At 62.7% G+C, this 12,134-nt stretch overlaps 1 protein-coding gene across 2 annotated transcripts in view; it reads right to left on the bottom strand.

Moving 5' to 3' along the window:
• VAC14 (VAC14 component of PIKFYVE complex) overlaps positions 1–12,134 on the bottom strand; it is a 97,814-nt gene that overhangs the window by 1,211 nt on the left and 84,469 nt on the right. For both annotated transcript variants that reach the window (XM_079907702.1, XM_079907701.1), the window contains 4 exons: positions 8,953–9,127; positions 7,442–7,560; positions 6,168–6,247; positions 4,058–4,208 (listed from right to left, as the gene is read on the bottom strand). In XM_079907702.1, coding sequence (XP_079763828.1) covers positions 4,058–4,208; positions 6,168–6,247; positions 7,442–7,560; positions 8,953–9,127 — 525 coding nt within the window. The remainder of the gene's footprint in view (positions 1–4,057; positions 4,209–6,167; positions 6,248–7,441; positions 7,561–8,952; positions 9,128–12,134) is intronic.

Here is a 12,134-nt window from a genome sequence, read left to right on the forward strand (position 1 = left end):
CTTGTGCACTGCACAACTGCCACGGGCCTGATGCTCCCTATAGTTGGGCAATGCATTCGCCCTGCTGCCCCCTTCAAGCCCAGGGTTGAGCTTGCCCCGGGGGACTAGATCCACTTGGGCCCCTGTCCCATTCCTAATCATCACCCCAGCAGAGAGTCCCAAGAAAAGACTCTGCTTCTCCCTCATTCTGGCCTCACTGGAAGCAGATCTTTGTGGGCTGGGAAGGATCTGCTTCCAGGCCCTGAGGCCTGGTGGCCCTGGTAAGGGATCTCATGAAGGCTGTGGGCTGATCAGCTAAGCAGAGAATCCTTGGGCCCTTTGAGTTCATGAAAAGACCCCAATATGGCAGGAGAGGTCCAGGTAGCAGCTGAGCACAGGAGCTCGACAGACCTGGACCCAACTGTAACACGACCACCCCCTAGACACTTGACCTTGGGCAGGTAACTCAGTATCCTCCTCTGTAAGGGGGTACTGCCACAGGAGCCCCCCCATGGGTGAGGATTCCTCCATACTGGACATGAAGAACTTGGCCTGATGCCCAGCCCCAGCCTAGGTACCCGATGGGTGCCCACTGTGGCTACAACTCTGTCCCACTGAGGTAAGGCCAGGCGGGGCCCAGCAGCTCATTCCATTTGGGTGAATCACAACGGTGCTTCACCCAAATGGAACCCTCACCAACGAGCCTGGCTCCTGGTAAGGCGCAGCCCACCAATGGTCACAGCCTGAAAGCCATCTCTGACCAGCCACCAGGACCAGGGGCATTGGGAACTCTTCCCATGGTTGGGATGCCATCTGGAGCCTGGAAGTGGGCCCCTGTACCCCTACTCAGCCTGGTCCCTTCCTGCTAAAGACACACCACCTGACAACACCTTGGACTGTGGCCGTGGCTGCTTCTTTCTTGGGCCTCAGGCCCTGCCTCTGGAGCTGGGACTCAGGCAAATTCAACAAAGATCAAAACGAGCTGGGTGGGGCTCGCTCTAGGGGGCCAGACTGCGGGCAGCATTCTGGTCTCTGGCTGCTTTCAACTCCCCTGGGAATGGGGAAGGGCCATCCCTGTCCTAGTAACCTGTGGCCCGGGTGCTACTGCCCCAAGAGAGCAACTCCCGCTCCTGAGGATGCTGAAGGACACCCTGCAGCTTGGAGCCCTAACGCCAGAGGGTGGCCAGATGCTACCCCAGCCCAGAGATGATCCTGAAATGTGCTGTCTGAGGCTGGGCACCCACGGATCTGTATGCTCCTCTCCGCAACACTCTCTGCATTAGATCCAGAGGAGGGAAACTGAGATTAGGGGTTTCCAGGGAGATGCCAGCATGGATGGCAAATCCAGGGTGATGTGCACAGATGTGGCCACGTGAGGGTAGGCGTCGGGAGGACTGGGCCGCACCTTGCTCTCTGGGCCCTAAGGGAGGCAAGAAGTCCTTCCCCCCCATGACTCAGCGTCCCTTTGGGGCAGACCCTTCCTGGCCTCAAGTCTTGGTAGCAGGGAGGGGTATGTCCATGGGTACGGGGGACTCCACTGAGCATTGAGGCTGGGCCTCTCCCTGCTAGTCACAGTGGGCACGGCCGCTGCTCAGGCCTTCATGTTCTCTGTGTGTTTACAGCAACCCTCAGGCAGTGAGTGGCTAGGGGACACCCAGCCAGCAGCACAGAGCTGGGGTTCCAGAACCCAAAGCCAGCCCTCTCTCCTGCCACTGCACCCACGCACCTGTCACCAGCTTCTCCTTCAGAGGCTCCCTCTTGCCTCACTGAGGAGACGGTCCCTGGGGAGTGGCCCAGAAGCCCAAGCGGAGGGCCAGGGTTCCCTAGTCCTGCCGGCACCCTGAGTGCACAGAAGCGGGGGATGGGCAAGGAGCAGAGACTCCCCCAGCTGTTCCCGGCACACGGGCCTGTCAGGCAACCTGACGCTGTCTTCCAGCTGCCCGCCTCTCCCGGGGCTGAGGCTGTCCTCAGCCCCCTCTCCAGGGCGGGAGCTGTCCCTCTGTGCCCAACCCTGCAACCTGACCCTGCCCCCAGCTGTTCCTGAGGCCCCTTCCTTGCCCAAGGCTCTGCTGCCTTTTTCTATGACAGCTCTTCCTAGGTCCTTGCAAAGAAAGGCTGGGAACCCAAAGCCTTGAAGACTGAGCGGAACCTCAAGGATCCATTCAGTCCAAATGCTCACTTACTGATGAAGAAACCAAGGGCCCAGAGAGGGCATGGGGCTTGCCTGAGGTCACAGAGCAAATCCGCAGCAGAGCTCGGACCAGATCCAGTCCAGGCCTGTGAACCATCCACTGACCCAGAGGCCTCAGCCCTTTGGCTCAAGACTTCCTGACTCTGACCATGGGAGATCTGGGGGAAAGCCTCATTTCCCCCAGCTTTCCTCTGCAGACTTGCTCTGTTCTGGCTTAGGGAGCGCAGGGAGGAGTCCAACTACTCTGAGCCTGCCTTCCTTTTCCATAGGATGTTCCTATATGAGGAGATGTAGCAGGCAGAGCTCTGAGAAGGGACTGGCCCTCAGCAGCACAGGGGCTGTGGCCTGGCCCAGAGGTCACAGGGAAGCAGCTGTTCCTGCCTCCTTCTCACTTTCAGCTGTACCTTCCCTCCTAAGTGGCTGCCAGGGTGACCCTAACACCCGTTGGGCACTGCAAAGGCCAGCAGAGGCCAAGGCAGCAAAGCGAGGTGTGGCGTCAGGGCCTTTCCGACTCCCAGGAGATAGAGGTGCTCCGGCCAAGGGAATAAAATGCACACCTAACTCTGCAGCTGCTCCCGCTTCCCTGGGACACTCAGTGCGCTGAATGCCTTCCCCTGAGGATTACCTGGTGGCACCAGAAGCAGCTGGGACAGGGACCAGCCCTCCACCCCTGAGCCCTGCCGTCTGGGGAAAGGGGCAGGGTGGGCAGGAGCTGGGCCTTGGCCTGGGGGCCACACCTGCTGGGGGCTCCCAGCCCCTCCAGCGGCCTGAGGCCGACAGCCCATTAGGGGCCCCACGCCCAGCCCCTGGAGAGACCAGGTCAGGTGGGAGGGGTGGTGGTGGCCTAGACCCTGGGAGACGGAAGGCACAGGGGCTCGGGTCAGGGGCCCAGAGTGCCGGGCAGGCCCATCTCAAGGCTGCCTGCATCCATTGCAAGGGCAAAGGCCCGAGACCTTTGGCGGGGGGCGAGGCGCTAGGCCTGCCGAGGGGGTCTAACAGCTTGGGAGGGAATTCTAGACACACAGGGCATCTGATGCAAGCTGGGTGCGCTCCATTCAGCGTAAATCTTCTCAGTGGCTCTGCTTGTTTCCATGGCGACCCGACAAGTGAAATTTTCCATCTCTGATGCCAAATGCCTGTGGATGAGGCAAAGCCTCCAAGGGTTACCAAATATAGACATGACCCAACAGGCTCTGGGGACCGGGCCAGCAGTGGGTTCAGGGTGGGAGCCTGGATGCCCCCGAGGGGCTGCAGCCCTCCTCCCCAGAGGCTGCCGTGCTGGGCCTCTCCACGGCAGAGCTCCTGGGACCCGTGCTTCCCGCGGACAGGTCGCAAGCGGGGTAGCCACGGGGGCACCCTTGCCTCCCACTCCAGTCAGGAGGAGATTGGGAGGGTCCTAGCAGTGCCAGGGTCACTCAGTGGCCAAGCGTTGAGCCTCTGCTACAGATGGGAAGGGAGGGCTGTCTGAGGCCCGGGAGGGACCCTATGTAGCTCTCTTGCCCATGTACCACCTGGGACGCAGTGGCTGAGCTGGGGCACGAATTCCTCCCCTCTGGACTTTCTCTCCAGGGGCCTTTGTTTGGGTCACGCCAGCATGCTCTCAGGTTTTTTGATTTAACTCCACCCTGACTGCTGGGAGAAGGTATTCCAACTACCTACCACCGCATAGACGCTCCCAGAATCTCCCAGCCCGGTGCTCTGATATGGAAACCCACGGGCAAGTGGCTGAGGGGTGGACAGTGTCCGCAGTGACAGGAGGTGTGATGCCGAGCTGAGGGCGGGCCCTGGTAGCCCCTTTAAAGCTCCCCGCTCGCCAGGCCCTGCCAGCCCGGCCAGCCCTGGCCCTGCTCGCTGACAGAGCCCCGCCCCCACGAGCTGGGCACTTACCCCGTCTGCAGCAGCTCGGGGTTGGGCACGCACTGGAGCCGGTGGGAGAGCAGCTGGAAGGCGCTGCTCTGGGGCAGCAGCATGAGCAGGCCGTACAGGGCCTTGATCAGGTACGGGTTGTTCTTCACATCCAGCAGCTGCAGGCGCAGATCTGTGGGAGGGCAGAGGGCAGGGGTCAGGCACTGCTCTGGGTGGCACCTCAGCCTGGCCAGGAAAGGGCCAGCCTGGTGGCCGGGGCTCCTCCCAGCCAGACATGCCTGCCTCTTCTCCTGCAGCGTCTTAGCCGTCCCCATGATCCCCCTGCCTCTTCTGACCTGCCCACCTGCCTTCCGTCTGATCTTCCCAGCAGTCACCTCAGCCTGGCGACCCCCAACCTGCTGCCAGGCCTGGTCCCCTCCCCCAGCACTCACTGCCTCCCTGGCGATGAGGGGGCTTGGGGCCTGTAGCGTAACAGATTCCCGGGTCTGCTCTGCACGTGCCAGCACGAGAGAGCTATAAATAGGGTGAGCTGGAGAGAAAGACTGGATTAGGGCAGCTTTAAGGGAGGGCAGGATGGAAAAACGCTTTGGTGTGCGACCAAACGCACATCAAGCCCCTGAGTGTCTGGTGGATGCTTTTGGAAACCCACGTCAGACACCAGCCCTGCCTCCCCCACCAGACGGCGGGGAGACGCACCCGGGTCTTGCCCAGCATCCGTCCCAGATAAACAGGCCCACGTGGCTCTCCTCTGAGCCCTTCCAGGAGCATCACTCGTTTCTACCTTCTCCGAGGCCCAGTCTCAGGCGTCCTTGGTGGAGGACAAACCACAAACCTCTGGAGAGACCATGTCACCCCAGCAGCTGGACGGGGGCCTTGGGGCCAGGGTGAGCCAGGAAGCAGGGGCCTCTCACAGCAGCCCCTCCCCTCACCCCAGGTGGCAGTCCTGCCCAGGCCCAGCGACTCCAGAAGAGGCGGGGACCTGTTTTGAATCTAGTCCTGGGCCTTGGGTAAGCTGGGCTACGGGGCCAAGCCAGCTACCAGGGGGGGTCTAGGCAACCTAGGGTTGGAATGGGTGCTGGGCAGGACCAGGGGACGTCTGCTGTGGTCACCCCACCAAAGTCCTGGGCCTGGAGAGGTGTTCACGGCTTCTGTAGGGTCAGGCTGGACCTGCCCCCAGGCGAGCGTGTGCCAGGCTGCCCTGGGAGGCCTTTGGGGAAGTGAAATGTCAGGCCAGGGGGCCATTTGGGACAGGCTTTGATGCACTGCCCTGGGAACAGGGTCTCCCTCCTGCTCTTGGGTCCCCTGGGCATCTGTTACTGTGATGGCTGGCTGTTTGGAGAAGCTGTCTTCTGTTTGGATGGGAGGGGGCCCCTCGGCCCCTGGGTTTGCCTTTGGGCTCCAGGGTGAAGGCCGACGGGCTTGGCCTGGGCAGATCGGGGCGCCACCACAGCAGGAGGCCTGGGTGACCAGCCCGGCAGGAGGGTGGCCACCGGCAGGGATGCCTCCCGGCTTCGCTACCAGGCCGTAAGCACACGAGCGTCATTCAGAGGCTTGCCTGCCTTGGGGAGCGGGCACTGTATGTGTCGAGGCGCCAGGAGCTGCGCTCACCCCAGCCAGCTGCCACTTTGCACATTCAGCCCGGGTGTTACAATCAGGCAGCTCCTGGCAAACGCCAGCTCTGCTTTGCAGAGGGACGAGGGCGTGGATCCTGGGCACAAGGGAGCAACCTGCGGGTGGACCCAGGGTGCCCCCAGCTTCCAAGAGTCACAGCAGAGGGCAGTGTGCTCGGAGGGGTGGCCGGGGACAGCTCTGGGACGGCTGCTCCACCTGCCCCCCGACGGCACTGCTCCAGTTCCCCCCGCAGAGGTGACACTATTCTTCAGGTGGGTTTTGCCCTCAGCGCTGGCCTGTGTCGAGCCCTGCCTTAAGGCGCACGGGCAGGACCCACGCTCTGATGCGCATGTCCCAGCCCTGTGTACCTCCTCAGCCCTGTCATCCCCATCCTTACGTTCTTGACATTCTAGAAGCATCCCTGGGGTGACTGTTCTCGCTCCCTCCCCAGTGGTAGCCAAGAGCTGCTCTCCCTCCCACCTCCCTCCAGGCCTGCGGAGGCCAGAGGCAGGGCGCTCACATGTGAAGATGGGGCACTCGATCAGCTGCACCAGCTTGTCTACCTCCGTGAGGAAATCCACAGTGACCTCCAGGTCCCCGCTGGGTGGGTGGTCAAGGGAAGTGGAACCACTGGCCAGGGCAGCCTGCCTCTCTGGGGGCGGGGGCAGCCGGGGAGCTGGGCCCTAGGGGCTCGACCCAGCGGCACAGAGCACACCTCCCACTGGGCCCTGGCTTGCAGGCACAGAGCATGTTTCCACCTGAGCAGGATCAGGACACAAAGGACAGCAGCCTATTGTCCCCCTGCCTCTCTGTCCCTCACAGCTGTCCCCCTGCGCGGCACTCCGGCTCTGCTCCGCCGCTCTCTCCTCTGTGCCCTGCAGGCCCTGAAAGGCTCTCATCACCGCCCTGCAGCCTATGGGGGAGGGCTGGGCAGGAAAGGCCCCTGTTCCTGCCTGAGTGGATGCCTGTCAGCAGGGCCAAGGTCAGGGCTGCTGCAAGCCTGGGGCCTGCAGTCCTCGGGTCACACCAGTGGCGGAGAGGAGCAAATCATAGTCTGAAGGCGAGCGGGCACCCTGAGGGAGCCAGGCGAGGCCACAGCGGGCTCTCAGTGGAGGCACCTCAGGGCCCCTCTCTCCTTACTCCCCAACTCCTGGCCCATCAGCGAAGGAGACCAATTTTGCATCCTAAATGTCCGTCCAATCCGGGTCACACACCAGACGTTCACAGAGGAAGCTGGTTTGCTTCACGGTGTTTCAAACAAAAAGCCGACCATGGGTGCCCTTCTCTGAGGCAGGCCCTGAGCGGCGCCCCGTCTCCCTGAGGCCTCCCCTCCAGCCTGCTTCTCCCTGTCCTGTCCTCTGCTGGGCCCTGGCTCTGTGGGCCCCAAAGGTCCTGAGCTCCTCACCTACCGGCCTGCTGCAGCCCGGCAGCCCCCCTGCTCCCGGGCCTTCTCTCCCCACCCTGCCCCAGCACCGCGCAGAGGGCACCCTGCCTCTTTCTCGGGACACCCTTACCTAGGTAAGCACCCATCCCTGATCCCCAGCTCACAAAGCTTCTCCAGGGCTAGCTCCCCTCTACGAGGCCCTAGATGACCCTGTTTACTGGAATCCACCCCTCACGGGTCCACATGGCCCAAGGCCTGGAGGCGGAGCGTAGGGTCAGGGCAGAAGGATGGCAATCGGGCCACCACATGGGTGGGAAGGGAGCACCCGCTCCGCCCCCCGCCCCCCCCCCCCCCCCCCCCCGGCCCAAGACCCAAGAGGCTGGGCTGGAAGAACAGTGAGTGAAGGATACAACTTCTGGATGAGGTCGTAGGCGTGCCGGTAGTTCTGGGTGAGGAAGCAGAGGGACACCGTGGTGACTGGGTTGTGGCACCAGGAGCGGTACAGGCAGCAGAACAGGTTCTGGCTCTCCTGAGGGGGGAGAGGTGTAAGCAGTTAATCGAGCCCCCGCTCCTTCCCCGCGGGTGCACGGCCCAGACTCAGGGCCCCTCTCAGAGCGCCAGGGAGCCCAGCTGGGAACGGGCTGTCACAAAGGAAACGCTGACAGCTCCTCCTCAGACCCTGTCATTACTCTCCGTCCCACAAAGCCACGTGGTGATGGCTGTGAGGGCCTGCTGCTTGGGAGTGAGCCTGTTCTTTGTGCTGGTATTTCTGCCCTCAGCAAACAACAGTTATCATCCTCTCCACAGCCCGTGGTCCCCGAGCCTGTGGGGCTGGGAGGGGGTGTGACCGGAGGGGGGCGGGGAGGAAGCATCCTCAGGGCCCAGGCTCTCCCCGGCAGTGCCCTCCTGCCGTCCTCAAATGCCATCTCTTCCCTCCTCTGCAGCCCACCTTACACTCGGGAACCAGCCCAGGAGCTGAGCCCACACTCGAGAGCCCCTGCCCTGAGGAACATTCTTTAGGCCTCTGCGAATGTCTGGAAGGAACCACAGGAAGAAGGCAGGGGCGTGGCCTGGGTCATTCCCAGTGGCTCGGCCCCAGATGCCCTCAGGCACAGGCTTGGATGTCTTGGAGACTCCCTGAGAGAGGGCCAGGCAGGGTCTGAGATGGGAAGGTGCTGACCACAGCCCAGATGAAACGTGCTGGAGCTGCCGGCACGTCCGGGATGGCGGCTACCCCTGGGGGCCCTCTGCAGCTCAGCCCCCCTCCTCTGGGCCGAGCCAGGCCTTTGACCCGTGTCCCCCAGAGCAGTTCGGTAGAATGGTGAGCACCTCCCTGCTCTCTCTGACCAGCCCTGGTGGGTCCTCACCGAAAGCCTGGGCCAGGCAGCACTGTGACACATCCTGGCTTACACAGGGCATCCTGTAAGACAGATGTGTCCCTCTGTGGGAGAGCGGGGTCCTGGGCAAGGAGGAGGGTGAGGAGAGCAACGACCCCGGAATCCCAGTGGGGTTGCAATCCAGAGGCCTGACCCTGACTGGGTGACACGGCCCGGCAGGTCTGACCCTGCGGGTCTGCAAGGCGGGCTCGGAACCCAACCTACCCTGTGTGCGAGGGGGCAGTGCTGGTGGGGTGCGGGGTGTCAGGGAGGGCACGTGGACCTGGAGCGGGGTCTGGAGTCTTCTGTGGGCAGAGACCCCCAGAGCGGGTGGCTCCAAGGAAACCCGCTGTGACTCCCTCCCATGGCTGGCGCCTACACGCAGCCAACCCAGGGGGACCCCTATTTGACGGCGGACCAGGGAGACCTCAGGTCACATTCTCGTCTCCTCCCCGCCAACCTCCGGGTAACGAGGGCTGGGCTGGCATGGCCGCGCCCGTGGGCACATAGATAGCACCAGGCTGGAGCCCGTGGGCGGGCAGTACCGGGGTCTTCAGGTCCTTCAGCTGGTTTCGCAGCTGGAAGAGCTCAGTGGAGGTCAGCAGGATGGTGTTGAGGGTGTGGACCATGGTCGAGGCGAACTTGAGGTCCTCCTCCCGGAGCAGGATGTCCGCCATCGAGTGGAAGATGTTCTCCGCGTTCAGCAGGAGGCAGAGCTGCCTGGAAAACGGGCCGAGTGGAGGCTCTGGAGGCCTCTGGGCCGCAGCTCCGAGCCCCCTCCTGAGGAAACCTGCTCTTTCCTGGGCCTGGTGTGGGACCCCGGCTCTGGGGCCTGCGGAGGGCCAAGGGGGCTGCTCACAGCGGACCTGGCTCCACGCCTCTCGGCAACTCCAGAGCCCCACGGGCTCCATCTATCCCCCGGCCCACCCCAGGCCAGGAACTGGGATCCCGAGAGAAGCAGCGGGGCCTCTGGCGGCCAGTGTGGCCCCAGGAGCCCTGAGGTACCTTTCTGATCTCCCACATAGCATAGCAACGCCTCCCCATGTGCCAAGGCGCTCTGTGTCCCTTCCCGGCTTTACTTTTCTGGCTAGAGATTATCTTCACGTGACAAATCCGCACTCTGCTCATCCGCGGATGGTGTCCCCCCGCCCTCCCCCGTGAGAGCCCGGGGTCAGGAGCTTGTGTGGGCTCTTCATGGTGCCACCCACGCCTGGAGTGGTGCCTGCACGTAGCAGGGGCTCGGTAGGTGCTCGTGGGGCGAACAAGCCCTAAGGCAACCCTGAGTTCTACCTTCGCTGTTCGATAATGAAACTCTGGTGGGGAGGCCAGGTGACCTGGCCAAGGTCACGGGATGACTTAGGGCCACTTCTTCCCACTATCTCTCCTCTAATAAGAGTCTTGGGGGGGATAAGGCTTGGGCTTTGTGAAAAGGAGACTCCATTTTATAAAAGGGAAAACAGGGAACCCAGAGAATGGAGGAGGAAAGCAGTTTTCCCAGGGTCCCTGGGACAAGGTGACGTCCACAGTGACAGGCAGGTATCAAGGACGCGCCTCAGGGAAGCCTGCTGACCTCCCTAGGTGGCCGCTTGCCCACAGAGGCCTGGCCTTGAGGGAATGAGCAGGCCTTCCTGCTGGGAGTTTAAGGATCCCAAGGCTCTTGAAACTAAGAAGAGCAAACCAAGGAGCTGGCAAGTGGCTGGGAAGGAGGGTGGGGTGTGGCCCCCGAGCCCTGCCTGTTGGGGACCGGTGTCAGCAAGGCACCACGTCTCCACCTCCTCCTGGTCTCTGCTCCAGGGAAGCATCCACAGACCAGGCCTCAGGCTTGTGGGGACGACGGGTCTGAGGCCTCAAGGTCTCAGGTGCTGGACAAAATGAGCCCCATTTGGAGCCCACGAGCCTAAAGTATGTCCACCCCAGGTCACTGAGCTCACACTAAACTCGGCGTTATCACGGTCTGGCTTCCCGTTTCCTTCCAAACGCCAGCCACGCCTTGGGGCCAGACTGGAGAAGCTTCTTCCCCACACCCGGCTCCAAAAAATCCCGGAGCATTTGGTAACAGAGAGGCCAAACCACGAGGCGCAAACAGCAGGCAGGCCGTCTGCAGCCTAGGCCCGGCTGGAACCGGCAGGCTTGGGCAAGAAACCACCAGAGAAATGGAAACAAAGCTGCTGGGGGGACGGGGCCGGCGGGTGGTGTGGGGAAAGCCCTGCCACAGTTGCGGGAGGGCAGGCGGAGCCCCCCTGCTCACCTGGTGTGGGTGGAGGAGGGGCCCGGGCCCTGGAGCCCGGTGCCCCTGCCCAGCTGTGTGGCCCAGTGTGTCTGTGTGACAATTTCTCCACCTCCGAATGGGGGTGACATCTACCTGCACCATGGGGGCTACTCAGAGGGCGGTCATCAAGACTAGTGGCAGCTCCTGTGGGTGCACAGTATGTGGCAAATGGGACCCCTGGTTGGGTACCTTGTTGGTACCATGGGTGGGGGACAAGGGCCAGCTCCCAGGAGGACGCCTGGCCCTTCAACGGAGCCTAGGCAGCACTTCCTGTCCCCTCGTGGTCCTCCCACCCCGAGACGACCCCATCTCCAGGGCTGTGGGATAGAAATGTTTCAGGAGGGCAGGCCGGGGAGGAAGGGGAGCGTTCTGACAAATGGTCACAAATGCCCGTCGCCTGCAGCTGCTGCCGTCTCCATGACGGGGCCAACAGCTGAGGCTGCTGCCAGGCCGCGCTCTCCAGGGACCACAGGCCTGAGGGGACCTGCAGCAGCTGAAGGGCGGGGGTGGTGCTCTCACGTGAGGACGGCTGAGGAGGGTGCGGAGGGATAGGCAAGGGGGTGGCGATGAGCAGAGGCGGGCGCCAAGGCCTCCTGGTGTCCCTAAGAACCCGGAAACACTGGGGAGCTACAGAAGGTCAGGGATGCAGAGTATTCCGGAAATACTCTTGCCACCACGGCGCTCTCCTCCTCTGCTCTCTCCCTGGTCTGTACCTCTTGGTGGTCATGTCCGGTCCCACGGAAATCTTCAAAGCCATCTCTAGATCAGCGGCTCCCACACGTGCCTCTTGAGCCCCCACTGAGCTCCGGATGGACACCGCCTGCCTGGTGGATGCCCCGCATGGCTGCCCAACAGGCACTTCAGACTCGGCGGGGCCAAAGCACACCTCTTGGTTTCCCCTTAGACTCTGGTTCCCCAGCCTTCAGGGGGGCATCGGTGCCCTGCGGCCTCAGGAAGTGGCATCACTGCCCACCCAGCTGCTCCAGCCCAAACCAAGGAGTCCTCCTTGATCCTCTGGGCCCCTCTGTCCAGTGCACCAACAAGCCCAGGGGCTCTGCCTGCAGGGCACACCTGGCTCCTGGCCCGTCTCAGCTACCCTGCCCTGGGCCAAGGGTCAGCCCTCTCTTGCCTGGTCAATTCCAAGCCAGCTTCTAATTGGGTCTCCCTGTGTCTCCTCTCACCCCACCATTCACCCTCCATGCACCAACTGGGGCGCTTCTTAAAAAGTCCTAATCAGAGCATGGCCCTCCTCAGCGGCTTCCTGCTGGATCTAAATAAACCCAGCTCCTGACCACAGCCTCCGGGCCCTCACACTTTCTGGTCAGCTCCTCACAACCTCAGCTCTTATGAGTCCTCCTTTACCCACGACGTGCAGGCCTCTCCTGTGTTTCTTCTGTTCCTGACCTCTGCCCTGGCCTGGGCAGCTCCTCCCGGGGACCAGCGCACAACTGGCTCCCT

Source organism: Stenella coeruleoalba (genome assembly GCF_951394435.1).
Source record: "Stenella coeruleoalba genome assembly, chromosome: 20".
NCBI lineage: Eukaryota > Metazoa > Chordata > Mammalia > Artiodactyla > Delphinidae > Stenella > Stenella coeruleoalba.